At 43.1% G+C, this 21,919-nt stretch overlaps 2 protein-coding genes across 5 annotated transcripts in view; both read left to right on the top strand.

The window, feature by feature from the left end:
• The window catches only part of efnb3b (ephrin-B3b), a 58,523-nt gene extending 53,816 nt beyond the window's left edge, over positions 1-4,707 (top strand). For both annotated transcript variants that reach the window (XM_086058814.1, XM_086058813.1), the window contains one exon: positions 1,816-4,707. In XM_086058814.1, the coding sequence (XP_085914940.1) occupies positions 1,816-2,246 (431 nt within the window). In that variant the 3' untranslated portion in view covers positions 2,247-4,707. The remainder of the gene's footprint in view (positions 1-1,815) is intronic.
• Positions 4,708-5,860: 1,153 nt separating this feature from the next.
• LOC147159399 (tudor domain-containing protein 5-like) overlaps positions 5,861-21,919 on the top strand; it is a 154,952-nt gene continuing 138,893 nt past the window's right edge. The window contains exons 1-2 of one of the 3 annotated variants that reach the window (XM_086058810.1): positions 5,861-5,938; positions 7,003-7,065. The gene's annotated coding sequence lies outside the window, so the exon portion shown is untranslated. The remainder of the gene's footprint in view (positions 5,939-7,002; positions 7,066-21,919) is intronic. The other 2 variants (XM_086058809.1, XM_086058812.1) reach the window with 2 other exon arrangements.

The raw sequence follows: 21,919 nt of genomic DNA, 5'->3' as shown, positions 1-21,919 counted from the left end.
GTGGGGCGGGCATCACGGGGGTGATGGAGCAGACAGAAGTGTGAGGCACAGGAGGCGGAGTGAGACGAGAATAAGTACAAAGCGGGCAATAGACAGCCAAGATGAGGCTCGGGATTGTGCTCACTTTTTATGACCTTGCATGTGCATTCAGCGGACACTTGATTAGGGACACCCACACGCTTGCTCGGCTTGAATTAACTGGGAGTTGTTGTCAGAATCTGATTTATTAGCCATATACAGTATATCTATCTATCTATCTATCTATCTATCTATCTATCTATCTATCTATCTATCTATCTATCTATCTATCTATCTATCTATCTATCTATCTATCTATCTATCTATCTATCTATCTATCTATCTATCTATCTATCTATCTATCTATCTATCTATCTATCTATCTATCTATCTATCTATCTATCTATCTATCTATCTTTCTATATATATATTAGTGCTGTCAAACTTAATGAGTTAACTCATTGATTAATCAAAAAAAATAAAATATTGCATTAATCTATTAAACTATTATTTTTGACCGCAGGTGATCCTTTAGCTTGACAGTGGTTGGTTAAAGGTAGCGCAGGTTGTGTTTGACAAATAAATATAACTACATGCATTAAAGTAAAGTATTTAAATGTTTGCGTATGACATTCAGAATATTTGTTCATGTCATTTTGTCTTTTTTTTCCCTTCATTTTCAATTATGGAAGTAATTAACCGAAAAAGAGAAAAGAGGAGGATGAGTCGATCAAAATTTGTTGATAATATATATATATATATATATATATATATATATATATATATATTATATTAGAACTGTCAAACAATTCATTTTTCAACCCCCCCCCCCCCACTCCCCACCAACCCCCCAGCTTTTGCGAGTTGAAAATTTCATTTGACTACATAGCAAAGTCAATTTGAATGTGATTAATTGTTCCTCCTTACTTATGATTATGTTCCCATCTTGACCTTTAATATTTGAGCCCTTTGAAATTATGGCATTATTTCCCGCCTGTGATCCACACACAAAGAGCTCACGGTCTCTCTTTTTTAGTGAGTGGGAAAAAAAACAGTGAGAGAAAGGAAAAATAGGTGTAGAGGTGACGGAAGAGGCTTTTATAATGCAGAGAGCTAGTGAAAGGTGACAGTCATAATGGAGATGGAGAATGAGGGATGTCAGTTAATGGAGAAAGAAAGAAAGCCGGCAGAGGCGAGCATTAGCGCTTTGCTCGCCCCCCAGTCCAGCACAACGGGGCGCACGGGAAGGTAGGTCATTACTGCTCCAATAAAGCCAAGACTGAGCCAGGATGTGGGAGAAGAAAAAGCGGGATTCGTGCCAAGAATAATGTTCGGCCAATCACATGATGGCGACCGGGTCGGCCTGTTGCTTATGGCGCGACTAGGAAATTGTTGCTTCGGAAGGAGGGACAGGCAGCTTGATGGACAGGGAATTGACGTCCTAGTGCGCGCGCGTGTGGTCAAGGCCCGTAATGGAGTGGTTCTGGTCACATGACCCGGTGGTAGCGCTAAGTCAACACTGTTGTTTGGCTGTGTGTTACCTTGATTATACACTGCGGCTTTTCTGCTACCTCAATGTCAGGGTGTTGAAAAGTGGCATAGTCTGGAGCGCTTATTTTGGTTCCCCATTACAGGAGCTCATTCACTGCTTGCCATTTTCAAAACTTTCGACAAAAAGAAAGCTTTCACCAGAAAAGTATGCTTTAGTTTCAACGGTAGAACAACAAAAACACTGGCAACTTATAAATGCTGAAATCTGATATGTTTGCACCTAAAGTAGCATTTGCTTTCTTCCAGCGAACTCAACCCACTCGAGAGGCCCCAACACCTTCGGCGGCGCGGAAGGCGGCGGGGAGAACGGCCCGCTGCAGCCGTCCAACATCGCCCTGATCGCCGGGGCGGCCGGCGGCTCGGCTTTCCTGCTGCTGGTCACGGCCGTCATCTGCGTGGTGTGCTACAGGCGGCGGCACGCCAAGCACTCGGACACCCACCACCCGCCGCTGTCGCTGTCGTCGCTCACCAGCCCCAAGCGAGGCGGCGGCGGCGGCGGCATGGGCAGCTCCAACAACAACGGCTCCGAGCCCAGCGACATCATCATCCCTCTGAGGACTTCGGACTCCGCCTACTGCCCGCATTACGAGAAGGTGAGCGGCGACTACGGACACCCCGTCTACATTGTGCAGGAAATGCCGCCGCAGAGCCCGGCCAACATCTACTACAAAGTATGAGAACTAGACTCTCTGGCTGTAGAACCCCTGAATCACTCCCAGCCCCGCCCCAGCAAGGCCCAACGTCCCCGCCCTCACCCTCTCACCCGCCACAATCCAACCATGACCAAACCCCACCATCACACTTGGGAGTGAGCGTGAGGGTTCGCTGGCCCACCGGACCACTCTTTGAGGAGATTCCCAGAATGCACCTGGAACTGCGTGAATGTGGCTTTTGGACCTTAGGAGAATCAAAGGACTATATTTGAAAAAAAATAAATTTAATTGCGAAAAGCCCAGACAGCACTGAGGAACTCCCAGTCGCCATACCTGCCTAGAACCCAGCAGCCCGCCCCTCAGAGCACCGTCAGCCAATCAGAGACGAGCCCCCTCTTTCCCGCCGACACCTTTAGGAATTCTCAGAGCAAAACAGGAGGGGCCTATTGGACTCTGCAAATCAGAAAGGTCGGGGTGGAGGTCACATGACCTGACCCGGGTCCTGAAGGGGTCTCTGAGCAGTCGGGCCGCGCTGACACTTGTATATTTTAATAAACCGTGTGCGTGGTGTGCGTTTGTGTGTGTGTGTGTGTGTGTGTGTGTGAGTGACATGGGCGTGACTGTGCTCTTTAGACTTGTCTTAAAAATACCAAAACACAAAATAGTGAGCGGATATCACAAAAAAAATCCAATAAAGTGAGATTTTTTATGGCTATCAACACTTATAGATGATATATATAAATATCCAGTAAATAGATGTTTTTGCTTTCATTTTCTATGATTTTGTTCTATTTTACCAGCTAAAACCACACCTCTGTTGCTAGCCCTTTTTTCTCTTTTTCACAAATTACCGTAGTACAATCTGCCTTTTATATTCATTTAATCCCACTTTTTTTTTTGCCAATCTGCCCCCTGCCCCCTAATCTGTTTGTATATTTTTTATAGCTTCTTGTTTGATGCTGTAGTGTTAAAGTTTAGACCTCGTTTGTGGAAGTGTTGAGGTAGAGCCATCTATGATCGCTTTTGTTTTGTTTTATTCCAAATGTTTTTGTTTTTTTTCATGTGGTACGGAAAAGGTTGAGGGCAAACACACAAATAAAGGGAGGGAGGACAAAGCAGCGCAAAAGGAAGGACTGTGATGATATTGCACACTTGGATGACGATGAAGGATCCAGATGGACGTGATGGGGAACAGCAGCCTCGGCACCAAAACGTGTTCCGGAGTTGAACTCATGCAACACATACACCAAATCACATCACAGGTGGCACATTTCAAAAGTACTCCTCTTGTTGTGTTACATTATTTGTGTACACACATAACACACAAGCGCCTGTTAATGACTGCTACACTGATTGCATTGAAACACGCATCCCCGCCATTTCGTTTCCAACAAGTGTGCGCGCCGCGACACACGATGACGGAGTGAGGAGCTATTTTGTTCACGTGCTTAGCAGTAAAGTCGTTTTGTGTTGCTCAGACATGTTTGTGGCTTATATGTAAACGGGGATGACACACACACACACACACACACACACACACACACGCCGCACACAATGCTGCAATGTGCGCACACGTGCTTAGCAGAAAATTGTTTTGTGTTGCTTAAACATTTTGTGGCTTTCGTGTAAGCTGGTTGACAGTGGAACACACACACACACATACATACACACACTCGCCAGCGTTTTTTTTTGTGTGTGTGATCCTTCCTTAACTGTATTTTGTATGAGTACCTAACATCATCTTCACTATGTATTAAGATGTGCTTTGATTGTCACATGCGCCCATGATGAAGATTTTTGTCACTCGGTTGCTTCTGGCCTATATTTGACGGTATAAAATTACGTTTAAAAGATGAAACTTGGTAGTGGGGAAGAGGGTGGGGGGGGGGCTATTTTGTACAACTACAAAGTTGTGTTCTATTGCTTTTATGTACACTGTTCTGTCTTTTGTCGATGCAGAGAGAGTAGCGCAAACGCCCTCCGAGGCCACGTTGACAACTTGTATTTCTGTACAAAAATGGCTGCAACCTCAACGGGGCGGGGTAAACACAAAATAACAAAGACTCCGCAGACACTTTTGCTGTCCACCAAGCGTCCCCCTCTGGACTGCCATGTTTTTTTTTCTTCATGTTTTCACGTGGATTTGAATGTCTCACCGTTTGTGTTTGACCTCTGGGTGAAGCAGAGCGATGCCTGGAGGGGGCGGGGATGGGGTGGGGTGGGGGGGGGGGGCATCACCATCGGCTAGTAAAAGTGTCCTGAAATGTGACGTGTTGTAATTGGGACACACCATGTGAGGTGTGTGCGTGCGTGCGTGCGTGTCATCTCCTCCTCTTTCACCCATTGTCTCCTCATCACGGCGACCTCCGCGGTGAACCCCCCGCCCCCCGATGCACCTCTGAAGAGAGGAAAAGATGAGTACATTCCTGCTTTGGAGAGAAAAAAAAAAACAGTTGAATAAAAAACAACAAATGTTTAAGCACCACTTTTGGTTGTGATGTGAGATTTATTTTTGTGTGAGGGTATTTTGTTTAGTGTGTGGGCGCGTGTATCAGAGGCCCACTGGCCATGCCTTTTACAAGTAGTTTTCTCCTCTTATCGCTACTATGGACTGTTCACAGCAGGGTTCCTTTTAGAGCCTCGCTTAATAGCATTGCCATCACACACACACACACACACAAACTCTCCCGCGAGTGTTATCAACAACTTATCAAACCTGCGTTCGTTAGTGTTGCCTGGCAACCTATTGACAGACCTGATTTCATTCTCCAGCTCCCCCTTTCCCTCCCCTTTACCCCCTTCTATCCATTGCTATGGTAACAGCTGGCGTCCCTTTCAGCGTATTCTCATTTGCCACCAGGGTGGGCTTGAGAGCGACCACTTTGATCGATGGTGTGTGTGTGTGTTTGAGTTGATTACCGGACATCACACGCATATGCACACGGTCACAGACTTCCAACTACGCAAACATGCCCCAATTGTTGGCCGATGCACAGCACACGGGCTGGTATCAGTCCCCTTGTGACGTTTATAAGAAAGGGAAAGGATGTGAACATTTGATTAGTTACTATAGCAACCAGGTGTTCAAAGACAACAACTGCAGGAACTTTGACACCACAAAGAAAAAAGAAGAAGAAACAACCAGAAGAAGACAAAAGCTTTCTGTGGCAGAGGTTGGGAAAGGCCCCAGGGATATTTTTGCGGTGGATGATAGTATTTTATTTAAAAAACAAAACAAAACAAAAACATTTTGGTTGAGCATTTTTGTGGCAAAATGTTTTTATCACATGTCAGCCATTTTTGTGAAGTCTGTTGAGACATGACGCACACACCATTATGGTTTGGGATATTTGTATACTAACTTTAAGTGTTATTTATCATTAAATTTGTTATCCATAATAATGTATTGCCGCAACGTCAGCAAGATAATATATATTTTAAAGTAATCTTGAAGTTGACACTTTTTAAACCCGATTAACCTGAACGCACCGCTACAAAACACGTGACATGGCTTTCGCTCCTGATTGGCCAATTGAGTGTGCAGCACACGGCTTGAAAATCTGACACGTCGACTGGTAAATACTACAGTACTTTTAGTTTACTTAATGATTATTTGATTGGGTTTCCTCACAAAATGTATTTTATTTCAGCAGTTGACGTTTTGAACTGGACCCGACGTTGTTTGGGCACGCTCAGCTTCAACCAAATCAAACGAGGTTGGTTGATTGTTTTTGCCCGTTATTTATTGACACTTTTCATTTGAGTATGTTCAGTGCACATTTGAGAGGAGTTCTAATGATATTGGAAGTGGAAACACCTGGGAAATTAAGACAAGGTTCGTCAAAGCACAGCGAGTTGCAGTCTACCTTGTACTGGTATAAATAGGAACTATTATGCAGATTTACCAGCCAAGCAGAACATTTATTGGTCCAAAATGCTTTAATAGCTCTCTCCCAATTTGTGTAGTCGAGGAAAACATTCTGTTTGGTTATCATTCAAAAAGTTCAATTCTTCCAACTCCAAGTCTAATTTTAGTTTTCACCAAAATACCAGATAGTCACCATCCATGGACAATTCCGATCTTACATCACAACAAGTCGAAATGGCGGTCTTACTCGGTGATAACAAGCTCTCTACTCATTGGACTTTGGATTGTTGTAATTTGATTTGTGAGGATTATTTTGATTTTAAAATGCCTGCAGAAATTGGATGTAATTGGTCTAACGTTAGATGCATGTCCTTAAAAACAGCAAAGAGAAATGAAGGAATTAAAACCATGTATGTATACAATTTAGTGCTTTGGTCATCTGTCACATCACTGTAAAAACTGTTCCATAGAAAATTTAAATGTATGTCGTGCGAGCTAAAATATGTAAAAAAATAAATAAAAATAAAAACTAGCATATGGCACATTAGCTAGCACAGAGCTGTTGGTTTGATCTCGGGTTGAGTCAGCCCGGCCAGCCAAGAGTAGGATATTTGCGTCAGTAATCTCAGTGATTTGGATGATTATAGTGATCTTCCTCCTGTTTTTATTTAGTTAACCCTTATATGTGCTCTCATGTTGTTTCGAAAAACGGGTACACGACACTCTGAGGAAAGCGGAAGGAGGCTTTACTCCATTTATGTAGATGACGCAAGCATGGTTTTAAAATCCTTCATCAATTATTAGCGATGATACACTTGAATATCCAGCAAATATGTTGTTCTGTTTACCTGCTTGGTTAAACAACTCCTCTGCTGTTTGACGTTTTCTCTGCGCTGACTTTGTTTTTCACAGCTCACTGGGCCTCATCATCTCGCCTGTCACCCTCGCCGGAGTGATGCCACAAATCACACAAAGGTAGGCACTTATGTTTGAGTTCTCACGCATCCATTGAGTACAAAGAATATTGAGGTGTCTATGACGGGTGTCCAAACTCCAACACTGGGGCCTTTTTTTATGAACTACTATTCATTTGAACTCATTCACTGCCATTGACGGCTATAGGAGTCCAAAATTCATTTGAACTATTTTGATTAGTTTAACATTTTTTCACTTCTGTTAACAAGAGCATGAAAACCTAGAAATTACGGTTTTTATACATTTAGAACAGATATAAATTTTGTGATTAATTGTGAGTTAACTAATGAAGTTATGCGATTAATTACGATTAAAAAATGTAATTACCTGACGACCCTAATATTTAATAATCTTTTCTTAATTTTTTTAATTTTATTAAAAATTGTTTTTTAAATATATATATTTTTAAGAAAAGATTATTAAAAATGAGGAGTGTCAGGCTATTACAATTTTTAATCATAATTAATTGCATGACTTCACTAGTTAACTCACGATTTATCACAAATTTTATATTTGTTCTAATACAATACAAAAACATATCTAGGTTTTCATACTCTTGTTAACAAAAGTGGGAAAAAATGTTAAACTAATAGAAAAAGTTCAAATGATTTTTTGACGTCAATGGCAGTGAATGAGTTAAGGGTAAAAAAAAGTTTGTACATCCCTGTTTCTAACTTAGCGACACTTTGTCGCAATCAGACGTGGAAGAAAAACAAAAGAGTGGCAATAAGCTTGACTGTAGCACCAAATCAATGCTAATAGCGTTCCTTGAATGGCTCGCCGCCGCCGCCGCCGCCGCCGCTAATCCAATGCTGCAATATTCCCCTCAAAGAGGAACTAATGCTAATCTAATGGCTGTTAAACCATAATGAGTCCTCGCTTGCTTCTTTGCGTTGGGCCTTTTAAGGAGGTCCTGTTTAGACTGCTGTGGTCGCCTTATCATTACATGCTCATCATTACTGCTACTAATCTGTTCTGCTCACTGCACACGCCGCGCATGAATATTAATGCCGCTCCATCGTGATCGCAACGTATACACACCTGCGCGCTCTGTGTGTGTCACCAGGCACCATGGCCGAGTTCTTAGACGCTCCTCGGAGGGAGGCGGGCAACGCAAAATGAAGCATTTTTAAATGGAATCAATGGAGAGATTATGCACCCCCAAATTAGAAAAGCTTTAACTACTGGCGCGAAACGTAAAAAAGCCGCATCTTAGTCCACAAACGATACGGTTGCCATGGCGATGCCGAAAGGTCAAGGATGAGCGTGGCGTGTTGGAAGTCTTGCCGGGAACTGTCTCCTGTTTCAGTTTAGCTCTGTTTTTATATATCATGTATTGAAAATGTGGTTCTCTGCTATTTTATTTTTGAAGTCATCGCTTCACGGCCAAGAAAATAATTGAGTGAAAGAAATGTGATTTCATGTTGAAGGGTATCGTGCATACTTTAAATGCTTTGTTGATATATCAGTTCATGCTTTTTTTTTGTGCATGTTTTTGTATTTGAAAAAAATATATCCTCTCTGTAACAAATACTTAAGGTCATAGTGTTGTAAGGCAGTCAAATGTTATGTTATTTTTGTTGTAAGCGTTCATGGACTTTATTTATTTATCTTTTTTTTTTTTTATCGACTATCTGATTTTTTTAAAATTACCTATCTACGTATCTCTAGAGCCTATATATAATTAATATCAGTGGTTCTTAAACTGGGTTTGGTGAGTTAGTATCCATGATGACATGCCCCGCTTGGCCATCATTGGCTGTAGGTGATCACTTTCTTTCTTTTTTTTTTCTTCTTTTTTTTTAAATCCCTTCATACTAACTATAGAGAGCAGAAAAAGAAAGTGGTCACACCAATACATGCAATATGTATTCACATGTATAATGGAACGTATGGTGTGCCACAGGGTTAAATTCTGGGGCATCTGCTTTTTTCATTATATCTGCTGCCCATGGGTTCTACCTTAAGTAAACAGAAATGGGAATCCTAAATGCATGATATGCAATGCCAAGTTAAGCAATTCTAGTCCAGCACAACTAGCTAGCTAGCAACACTAAAGGAACACTTCCTTACGCTGCTGAAGCAAGCGTTAGCCGTATATGATCGCAAATGATGAAGAGGCTTCGCAGATGAGCGGTGCTGTCATCGTCATCTTCTCCTACTTCTCCTCATTCCCGTTTCTGTATTCGAAGGGTCGCGTCGCTGCTAATAGTGCATAGCTGAGCGCCAAAAATATGCAGATCGCATCATCAGACGTCCTTGCGGATTCTTAATGTGCCTCTACGGCTCTGCTCGCGCAGGGGAAGAAAAGCAAAACAACATGAGCGCGTTGGATAGAAATGCGCTTGCCCTGTTTTGAAGCCAAACTAATGAACAATGAGAGGACTGTGCAAGAGACAGAAGTCTTTTTCATCACACCATTTGATGCGGGTTACACATATTGAAGGCCCCTAACGCGTCAACATTGCAGAACATGATGAGAGTTTGTATGGGAAGTTATTTTTCGTGTGGGTTTCAAAGTTGGACGGCGGGCTCCCACCTGTGCACATTCCCACCATCAAATTGTGTCATGAGACCCTTCCCTTGAAACGACAAGTTCAAAGCGCATGCCGTTCAAAAGGAATCTGATTGAATTTTCACTCCCAGGAGTGGAAGTGTGATCTGCGGGCGGCGCCACACCCTTTTGAATGCTCGCAGAGGTGAGGGTTTGCCACTTTTCAATCCATCAAGAAGGATTTCACAGCGCTTGGGCTGCGGCAGCCTACGATTAGCCCAGCCAGGTCACGGCCGTGCATACATTTGAATAATATTCAACTCGCTCGCTCCTTGAGCCTGACACTTTCTAAGTCCTGTCATCTTTAATGCTTTTCACATCTTTCACCAATAAATAGGTGGGTTTCCATCCACCTATTTTCATTTGAATTTTCACGAATTGCAAAAATGAATGCATTTCAAAGGCCGAAATTTTGCCCAAAAGTTTTTACACTTTTTTTCAGCGTATCAATAAAAGGAAAATGTGAAATTTGCCGATTCCATGACCGGACACCATGTGGCACGTTTTGACCGACTATTACGTCACACATACTTATTTTAGTCAGAAAAAAATGGTGGCAGACAATAAAGTAAGGTATGTTTAGGGAGCTGAAGAAATTTAAATATTTTTGTAATTAACTCATAAATAAGTTTTTTAATACGTTGTCCTTCACTGCCAAAAACATATTTATACGTTAATTATGTTTTTTATGCTTGAGCATACAGAAGGCTTTGATGCAGCTTTTGACTTGAAGAGGTCACTTAAAGCAATGGTAGTTATTACAAAAAGCGGCCAGCAGGTGGCAGCAGAGTATAAAAGATCAGCCAGGGCCATGTTGCGACGAGCTGTTTTTCCCAGTGTTTTCAAAATGTTTGTGAACGATGATGAAACTTAGCTATTTTCTAATGCTAATTGCTGCAAAACGGAAACAGATAAAACTGATATAAAAAGAGACATTAATATTACTTTTGGTACGTTCCATGTTTTTATAGCAATAGAACACAATATTCTGTGGGCCTTTCAAAATCTAGTAAAACAGCCGGGAGCGATGGTTGTTGCTTCAGTGAAAATGGCTGGGAGTGAATGAGTTAATAAAAGAAGGGAACATTTTTTTTGTTGACAGTCAACCAAGTATCTTGTGGCAGAAAGACACTCAAAAATATTTTCGTGATTCATTAACACAGAATGGAAATGGGTCACATGTTCATTTTGCGCATTTTCAATAAATTTGCTTAAAAATTTGCTTAAAAATTCCCTAACATTTGGATGAAAACCCCCATTAATGATCTCCAGCGAGCTTTGGACACAATATGTAACTGTCACAATACATATGTGGTGGCTCATGAGCCACAGTGCCCCTTGATTAATTAATTATTATTATTATTTTTTACATCTTTGATAAAAAAACAACAACAAAAAAACAACCTAAACAGTCAATGTATGTTCAAAGAAAAATGGGGCTGAGATGGGGGGATTAATTGATCGGTGCACCCCTAGTAGTTTTAAGTTGTAATATCGCCATTCACCACTAGATGACAGACATGTCTTAGTTAGTTAGCCCTTACACTGGGTCTTGTACTGCCCAATACTACAACATATGTAGGCCTAGTAATTTTTGTGGATTTGGAATGATATGCAGGACAAACATCGTACCGCACTAATATTAAAATGTTGTGTGACTTGTTTTTTGTTTAAACACAAAACCTGATCAGTTGGTTTGCTGTTCAGCAGTTTGGTACCGTCCCTGAATGTTTATTTTTTTTTATGTGAGAGCCTTTTGCACTGGTAGACAAAACAAAAAAAGAGTCACAGCATGAGGTTTTTTTTTGTTTTCTTCCAGTTCAGATAGTGGATCTTTTATACATGAATTGAGAAAGGTAATATGAAAAATTAAATACAATAAGAGCATGTATTTTGTCCATATTTAAAATGGCATTTTTGTCTTACATCTGGTAAGGAAGTGCTCGGTCCTAAGCGTATTCTTTATCTTGCGTGAAGAACGACTTTTATAACTGCTATACTGTTGAAAGTTGAAATAATTTTCTAAATCCTTCTTTCATATTCGTTCATGCTTCACTTGCCTTTATTTTAATGCCATCTATAAAATAAACAAGATTTTTTTTGGTATAAACCATCAGGTATTGGTTATTGTAATACAGATGAATTTATTGCAAAAAAAAATCACAATATTAAGAAAAAAAAAATCCTGATTATTTTTCAAAATGGTTCATCACGCATATCAGTAGCCTGCATATTCAAAATGCTGTCAGTTTGTACGGTTTCCAAGGCAGCTTCTTCAGCAGAGCATGACGGAGCCGGCCCAACACAGCTCAGATATGCTCTGATATGCTCGGAAAACAGAAAAACAATTTATTAAACTGCAAATGATAAGAGCGATAAAAAAAAAGAAAAGAAAAGAGCCCATCGCTTGTCTCAACATGTTGGTCATCAAACATGCTAACATGCTAACCAGAGTGTGACAAGAAAGCAAAACGCGAGCCGATAGATTCCTCCAGCATGAAAGTCTTCGCTGTGAGCGCCCCCTAAAAGTGACGCCTCGGCAGAAAGAGAGGAAAGTGAATGAGACGCCCCGCATCCCCCCTCCACCCCCATTCGCCGATCCCTTTATTAAGGCAGCTGCACCCTTTGACCTCTAGGTTTGTGGAATGTGTGTGTGTGTGTGTGTGTGTGTGAGGAGTAGGGGTTGAGGGGGGGGCAGTTAGTGAATATTTGGAGATGGCGGCCATGGAAGGAGAAAGGAGGGATGGAGGGTCGAGTACAAAAGCTGTCAGGGCGCAACAATGAGCATGGAGAATGGTGTGTGTGTCTAGAGAGGCACTGAGCCATGTTAGTATGCGAACTGAGCAGGGAGAGGGCACATGTTTATAAAAAAAAAAAAAAAAAAGGGAGGACAAGCAGGAAGGGGAAAAGACGATGAAGATGAGGAGGAGGAAAAGGAGGTGAAAGAGGCACGCAGAAGGCCGTTTGTTTTGTCTAGCAAGGCGCAGAAATACACACAACTTCCGTTGCCAAAGGAGACCAACACAAGACACACTAATACGTGTGTGTGTGTGTGTGTGTGTGTGGTCAGCATACCAAAAGGGGGCCCGTGTCTTTACACACTGTACCAGTGACATCATTTAGGCTTTACATTCACACAGTCCTCATTAAGTTGATGTGTGCGCACGGGTATGTGTGCGTGCGTGTGTGTGTGTGTTAGGTCCCTATTACCTTGCTACACACACACACACACACACACACACAGGTTTGTTTTACTATCTTTGTGGGGCGATCTCACTGACATAATGCATTTCCTAGCCCCTAACCACCAAGAATGATTGTCTACCCCCATTCCTTACCCTAACCTCAACCATAACCCAATTCAAACCTAAACTCTAAAACCAAGTCTTGAAACTCAAAAAGAAGTCTAAACTTGTGGGGCCCAGCAAAATGGCCCCACATGGACGGGTGGGCCCCACAACTCTGAAATCCCCAAATGTTGGCCCCACTATATAACAAAAATGGGACCACACACACACACACACACACACACACATACACCCCCCCCCCCACACACACACAGAGAGGTTTGTTTTACAATCTTTGTGGGGCCATCTCACTGACATAATGCATTTCCTAGCCCCTCCCCCTAACCCCAACCACCAAGAATGATTGCCTACCCCCATTCATTACCCTAACCTCAACCATTACCCAATTCAAACCTAAACTCTAAAACCAAGTCTTGACCCTCAAAAAGAGGTCTAAACTTGTGGGGCCCAGCAAAATGGCCCCACATGGACGGGCGGGCCCCACAACTCTGTGAAATCCCCAAATGTTGGCCCCACTATGTAACAAAAACAACACAGCGCTTATGCCGTCTGAAAGGAGACCATGACGAAGATTATGGCAAGTCACGTCCACATGAATGTATCCACGCGCACACACCGTACGTATGCATGAACATGCGCACATCAAAACAAGTGCAGGTATACACACACAGTGATGGCGCGAGATCATACATTATGCGCACTCACACACTTGCGTACACACTCTACTGTTAGCTTAGACGCACGCACACACACACACCATCCTCCTCTCTTTAGGTTTCATCAACAATGCTCACAACAGCTGCCAGGGTTCTTTTGGAGGTAAAAAAAAAAATCAACTGATCTTCCTCGACTCTTTTCTCCATCTTGCCCCGCCCATTCTGTCCCCCTCGCCCCCTCCCTCATTGGCGCACGCAGCACATTGCATTACATTCAAGCAGAGGAGGGATGAGATGGTGACGGGTTATTTCCTGTCTAGCCGCACATGTTGAAGGTCCCTCCGCTCGCCTTCATCATCCCGCCTGTCAGATCCACTGATAGCGCCGCACACGCACACGCACGCGCACGCATACGCACCATTTCCCCCGTTTTCTCAATTTCTCCCCATTGGCCAAGGAGAAGACATGTAAGGGTTTGTTTACTAGCGGTGCCATCAGAGAAGGAAGTGTGATGTCAGTCAACAGGTTGCATAGAAATCAAAGATGGCTTCTCGAAAGAGAGCAACGTTGTTGTCGACACATTGAGACACATCATTGCAACTGGAATTCGAACCCGTACATGCGTGCGAGATTTTAAAGGCTTTGTTTAGGGTCTTGTTTTATTTTGTCCTCTGTGCGGGCACGGTAGAGGGAATATCATTATGCAAATTTGCAGTCGCTGCTGATGAGCGTGGCCCCAGGCTTGTGTCTTGCACACGCACACGCGCACACGCATATGCCGACAAACACGCGTGACTGCTCCACACCGACAGTCACGCGTGTTCTGATGTGTCTGTGGGCTCAACAAGGGAGTCGAGTCGGTGTGGGTCCGTGTATGTGTGTTTTCAAAATAAAAAATAAATACAATAAATGTAAAGTAAAAAAACTAAAATGGGATTCATCGATTAATTGAAATATTCAACAGATTAATGGGGAATCAGGGGATTATTTTTTTAATCGTAATTAATCGCATTACTTCTATATATAAATATATAAAGGATCATCTGTGGTCAAAATTAATAGTGTGATTAATCTGCGTTAATACATGATTAATGTGATAATTTTTTTGTGATTAATTAATGAGTTTGACTTTGACAGCCCTAGTTAAAATTAAAAAGATGTTCTGTACTGTAAAAAAGTGTGTGAGAGTGTGATATTGATTTGTGTTGAGGTCCTTTTTCTGCCACTAGATGGCATAATTCATTTGTAAGACATTGGTGACAGCTCAGTGCATTTTTCTTTTCATATGAAGACCTATCTAATCTTTAACATGAAGAAATTCTGTAAAATACAACTTGAACCCATTATTATGCATTATTATTACTTTTATTACTGCTAAATTTACAGCCTTTCCAAGTAAGGGGCGGCCATTAATCGCGCGTTAAAAAAATTTGCGGTGTTAAAGGAACTTCAAATTTACTCAAAATCAATGCAATAATAATAGTAATAATCATAATAATATACCTGTGTATGAGAAACGGAGGGATGAGCACACTTCTGTTACTGACATTAATGCAATAACATAGGGAGAACACATGCACGCGCACACACGCATGCTTGCTAAAGGTCAAATTACACACACACTCAATCTCTCGCTCTCTCATTGATACACAAAAGCAGAGCACTACCCCATGTGGATGTGACCCAATGACCCTGCTGTCATACACAGGGCCCATCTGCCACAGAGAAACTCAGAGGGAGGGTACAGAGGTTGGGGGGGCTTCATAAATGGGTGGGGAGGAGGGGGCGGGGGTGGGGTGAGGTGGTGGTCTGGGGGCTCAGTGTTGAATGGGGGGCTGGTGTACCAAAAGTTAGAATAGAAGAAGAGAAGAAGAAGAATGCGTCTTCACGGTACATTTTGAGTCAGGACCTGGCACAGATGTGCTTTTTGGGGGGGGTTAAGTTTTGTTGTAGTTTGTGCACGCGCACACACAAAGACAGTGAACAACATGTATGCCTTTCAGCCCCGGGCGTGTCTTTCCACTGCCTCCTTTTCAACCCGGCGTCCTCTCAGGCCTCGCTATGGCAAATAAAGCCAATAGTCATGGAAGCAGGCTGGCTACTGTCCTGAATGTGGAACAGATGAGGGACAGAAGGCGAACAAAGACATCAGGGGCGCCGGCGGGGAGAGCGGCACTCGGTTCGAGTGTAAGGTACGAGTGTAAAAAGTGTGCATCTGGACACTCCTGTGGACTTCAGGGGGGGTCGGGTGGGGGGGGGGGGTCATTCCATGTAAAGTCAAACACGAATGTGACTTTTCCCTCTCGGGGCCTGTCTTCAAATTTTGAGGTTTGTCAGAAATAGAAGACTTCATCAGAGCAAGATAGGCTAAAATGTTAAACTTTGAAACGACACCACTTGGCTTTTCAATTAACACAGGCATAATTACATTACATGACATTTTTGGGGGGTTTGAGTAGTTTTAATAACACTTACTTATAAAACTTTTGCTATATTATTATTGTTATTATAATATTATCATTGCAGTACTTTTAATTGAGTACAATTTGTGGCAGTTTTACCCATTTGTGTTTATTCACATATTGGTGTTGACTGCCAATATGGCAGCACTTCCTCTCTGACCACAGCTGTCTGAAAAAAAAAGAAAAAAAACAGCCTGTAAAATCTTGCCGTAAAATTTTACTCTCTGCACACTCTGTTTCGTCATTTTACCGTCCGGCTATATTTCTCGCGGATTAATACTTCGTTTAATGCCCGCCGTATAACCGCGGAAAATGTTTGACAAGTAGCCACTTTGACGGGGAATGATGTTAAAAAAGGCAAGAAACGACAACGAAGCCGCTTAATTCTCTAATCAACTTTTATGCAAATGTTATGTATGTCTAACGCGCACACACAATGGAGGCGACTATCACCTACGGGGCAGACCCTGTTTACATTTGCATATTCCCATAATTCCACACTTGGGCCACGCTGCTTGACTGAATCTGATTGCGCCAGAGCCGCATCAGAATAAATTAAATAGTCGAGGTAGTTTTTAAAAAGGAGCAAATGAATGAGAGCTGAGAGGAAATGAAGTCCAAACTTTCATACAATTAAGATTTCGTCCAGATTATTTCTCCATTAGAGCCAAAAAAAAATAGCCCGGAGCGCAAGACGGTATTTTCAGGACTAAATATTGTCTGTAAAGTTTTTTGTTTTTTTTATTATTATGGAGGGTGCCGTTTTCATCCCTAAGTAAGATAACCGTATTAGAATTTGCAAGCACAATAATAAACATTGACTTTTTATTTTAGTAATACAGCTCTCGTTTGTGCTGGTGCTCCTGATAAATTGTGCGCGCTTTTATTGTGTCTTAAAAGGCTCGGGCTGGTGCGTGTTAGTACATGCAAAGCAGGTTTGTCTGACAGATGAGTTGTATTTCCATTAGCATATTTCCGCGCTGGCTTTAAGTAGCCTGTGCAGAGAAGACTGATGGAAGTTGATGTGCTCAACAAAAGGCCCTAAATTAAAATGGCGCTCCCATAAATGCGTTGAGCAGGCGCAGCGTGTCACGTCCTCCACTTTTTTGAAAGCAACCCTCGTCAAGCTTTTCCGATTGTGAGCATGTGCTTATTTTCCATTAGCAACGCGTTTTCCATTCATTCGTCAGAATCTCAAGTCGATTAGCCGTGACTTGGGCAGCGCAATTAGACGGACGGGAGTGAAGTATACGGAAGCTCTCAGTACCACGCCCCAAAGTACATTGCACGTTATATTTCCTGCAGCCCTAATCCTTCTACAACACGTCTCATTTCCTCTCGGCCTCCAGCTATGAGAGCACCGCTAATTGCGGGCCGCTGCTGTGTGTGCGTGCAGCTTGCGCACGTGCGCCTTTTAAGCTTTTGCAAGTGTTGGGTGCATTTTATATACGTTGAAGGTGGGGAGAGGGTTTCCGTTTCAAGTGCGTGCCAGTTCGGGCCCGGCTCCAGGGCGCTTGGCACCACCTGGGCGGCCCAATTCCGGTTGACGTGTACTGTATGTCTCATTGTGTGCCCTTGTGCATAAACGACGCGAGAAAAGAGCAGAAAAGGGTGTTAATCGTCTCACTAACGGGAGAGGAATAACACAATTATGCTTAGAATTTTGTTTTGAAATACATGTTGGAAGATAACTGCGAATAACATTTAAAAACACTGCGGAGACAGAACAGTTTTACTTTTTTTTTTTTTTTTTTTTTTTTGCATAGCTTAAATGGCGCTGCATAACGCACTCTGAAATGCAGAATGTGTCTCTCTTCTTGCCGTAGCTCTCGATTGATTGATTGATTGATTGATTTAAATCAGGGGCAGTACATATTAATAAACATTTCGGTAAATATGCCAGAATGAGCCAAAAGGCAATTTTTCACCTGCAGTCCAGAGACGGATCGTAAATGTCACCCTGGTAAAAATAAAAATAAAATGCACAAAAAATAACAATACGTCATGAGTGTGTGTATGTCATGCGGAGAAAGGCGGAAGTTTGATGAAGGTGAGAGGGGAAGGTTAGACTTGGCAGCCAGCGTGCGAACAGGGATTTGGACTGGCGTGGCTGCTTTAGAGCGCCTCGTTGTCGGCTGTGAGTGCATACACGTCACGGAGATAAGGTGGGAGCGTGACGTAGACTTTTTTTGTGAACATTTCTGTATGATTTGGTCATAAGGTGACAAGAGTATCTGTTTCTATGGCAACCATGCACCATAAAGCTGTCAGATATAGACATAGAATTTGTTTCTGCCTAATAAGTAATTTACTAATTTTATATCCTGATAACCATTTTCTATGTGTCATGAAATGTTCATTTCAAATGTATTGCTGTAAATAAATTAAACTTAACTTTCTTAATTAATAAATTCAAATGAAACTGTTTGCCATTTACAGTGTTTATTAAATCCATATTTTTTTATCATGCACAATTAGAAGTTTGCTCGTGCTAAATGCTAGTTTGTGTGCTCTAGTTCTGGGAGATGCAGTACATTTTCAAAAGAAAACGTCTTTCAGACTGCTGATTAAAAAAAAAAAATACAATAAAAATAAATATATATATATATATATATATATTTTTTTTTTTCCTTTCTCCACCGTCTCTGTGCTAACCTTAGTTCCATTTTAGTATGGCCCAACGCTTCAGGAAAGAGTTTTGTGTGCACACAGGTAGCAGTTGAAACGCATTAACAGTCGTGGCCTCAGGTGTTTATATAGACAGCAAACATACACAAACACGGGGCGGCCAACCCCCACCCGAGGTTATGACAGTTGTGCACTTATTCTTGGAGATTTGTCCTTGCGTTCTTTCCAAGCCCGTATTCGATGATCTATATTAAATATTGAGGGCGGCTCAAAAGACAATGGACAGCGTTCACACACGCGCGCGCATAGAAAGACGGAGACTACCGATTTAATTAAGCACTATGTGAATAATTCAGTTTGAGCCTCTGGGCTGGAGATAATTATAACGATCCGGGTAATAATGTTTGTTTTTTTATTGTATTAAGGCGTCAATATCTCTCACAGCGCAGATACTTTCTGGCTACGACCCACGCATGGCGAGGACTTTGCCGATGAAGTTTTCATAATGTGTCAGTGGTGGTCTGTGACCTTGCCCATTGTGAGTGCACGCTGGCTCCCAGCGGAGCTATCAAAGCTTTCAGTGCTCACTTGAGCTGATCAATAATATATAATGTGATTACAGCTGCCCTCTACTGTGTGGCTTCCATCATGTTCTGATTAGTCGGTGATTGCCTATTCTTCAGCGGACATATGGAATCAGCAGGCTATTCGCTGTGGCTGTATAATCATTGATTAATACGTGCAAGTGGTAATTGTGCGTCATTGTTGGCCAGGCGTGTAACTCTTTTTTTCGCCTTCTTATTTTTTGGTAAATGGTTGCAATTTGCCATCTTTTCTGAAAATGATTGTGAATCTGTATTCTCCATCTGAGAACATGTATCGTTTTTTTGTGCACAATTATCATCAATTCACTACTTTTAGTTCGCACCCAGTGGCGCAGTGCAGGGTATACGCGGGTATACAGCATATACCCATTTATGAATCCCCCTTGATGGGCACCGTTCAGTAATATCTGTGGGCCAGATACCCATTTTTTACTCAAGGAAGGTGAAGCCCACCCTCCTCTGCCTCTAATTGGCTGGTACCCCCTACCTTGGCTGATTAGATTGGCTAACTTTAGGTATCAGGTCTGATGAGCCAATCAGACGCAGTATAGGGCGGGTCATGCCAAGGAAACTAATCCTTCAAATAGTGTCCTGAGCTGTGACTGTCATGAGGGACGTGAGTATTTGAGGGATGGTGGACACAGATGCAAGGATGCGAGACAGGAATAAAGTACAATATGAGGAACTTAAATGAAACATAGGGATAACGGTGAGCAGACAACCATGGCTTGATGGGACGTGACTAGACTGGTCGCCATGACTGGACAGGATGTGACTAGACTGGACGCCATGGCTGGACAGGACGTGAATAGACTGGTCACCGTGGCTGGACAGGACGTGACTAGACTGGACGCCGTGACTGGACAGGACGTGACTAGACTGGACGCCGTGACTGGACAGGACGAGACTAGACTGGGCGCCGTGACTGGACAGGACGCCGTGAATGGACAGGACGCCGTGATTGGACAGGACGTGACTAGACTGGACGCCGTGACTAGACAGGACGTGACTAGACTGGACGCCGTGACTAGACTGGACGCCGTGGCTGGACAGGACGTGACTAGACTGGACACCGTGGCTGGACAGGACGTGACTAGACTGGACGCCGTGGCTGGACAGGACGTGACTAGACTGGACGCCGTGGCTGGACAGGACGTGACTAGACTGGACGCCGTGGCTGGACAGGACGTAACTAGACTGGACGCCGTGGCTGTACAGGACGCGACGTGATAAGACTCCTCTTAATTAAGTCATGCAAATTTTATTATTGTAAGCAAGTAAAATGGATGATGGATTTTTGTTACATTTCACCGTTTTTCTGGACTACTACTTAAAAAAAAATAATAAAAAAAGTAAAACTTTATTTACACGCTTCTCCAGGGACCACGACACCACTGTTCATACCACCATCAATCCCAAACTCCCACAAATTAATTCACAACCACTTCATTAGGGACACCTGCACCGCAGTCTAATGTAGTCAAAGAAGTATTAAAGAGGCCCCGTTGAGTGTATATTTCAAGCATCGATCAATTTCCGTCCAGACAGCCATCCTTTCGGGGAGCCCTGGCCCACTGAGGGCCTCTCCTTCTGGGCTCCGGGGGAAAGGGAGGGGTCCATCTGTGAGGCTGAACATGGTGGAGTTGGGCCATCAAGTCGGTACGGGCTGATGGATGGCTTGGACACACACGCACAAGCACTCGGACAACAGATCGGCCCACTGTGCGTGTGGGTGCGTGCGTTGGAAAGTTGAAGAACTTCCAACTGCCTCTTGTGTCCCCTTAGCATCGGCCTCATTTGATTAGTAGCCTGAAGGGGCCCTGTAGATCAATACATGACTTTGGTGGCCCCTTCTACAGCACCCCCTCCCCCAACTCCGAACACACGCAGACAAAGACACACACTGTCTGGCGCACGAACACTAATGCACCAAACTGCGGCGCAGCTCATTTAGGCCAAGCCGTCAATCATAAAAAGCAGGGACAGGTCCAGTCTGGCTCAGTCTATGTAGGACGTCGGCTGGTTTGGGGGACGGGAGGGGGGGGGGAGGGCTAAATGAGATATTTTCAGCTTGAATGGTCCATCTGGTATGCGAGATGATGAACTCTTAACTTCCTGTTCTTTATTATCCACCCTGTTCATGCCACGTAAACATGAGCAGGTGGACTCATGTCAATCATCCAGCAGTCAATAACTAATCCTTTTAACCATTTACATTGACAAATTAATTGACTCATAGGTCACACACACACACACACACACACGCACATACAGTCACTGGATGATGTCACCACCCATTGTGAGCGCTACCTCCCACTGTCTGAATATTAGGTTAACCGCTGTGCTCAAGGGCACTTGGACGTCCCGCGCAGAGGGAGCCGCCAGCGTTTTATCATCCGGAAATGTTCCGACCTCCCTCCGCTAATTAGAGCCGTCGCCGTGCTACCACCCGCCGCCTCCTCAACTCGATTAAGGACGCAAGTAGCCACTAGCTACACTGAGGCGTCAAAGTAGTGCTGCATTTTTACAATTTGAACATTTACAAATTGTTCCTTAATCATTTTTAAATGTGCCATCTTGTCCAAGCACGTGTAGCCTGTCCACCTACGCGCCCGGGGATGCCCTCCTAGTCACGTAACGG

The sequence above is a fragment of the Leptonotus elevatus genome, chromosome 17, assembly GCF_054856555.1.
Source record: "Leptonotus elevatus isolate MCC_2025b chromosome 17, RoL_Lele_1.0, whole genome shotgun sequence".
Lineage (NCBI taxonomy): Eukaryota > Metazoa > Chordata > Actinopteri > Syngnathiformes > Syngnathidae > Leptonotus > Leptonotus elevatus.
This window is presented reverse-complemented; position numbering and strand designations above follow the sequence as displayed.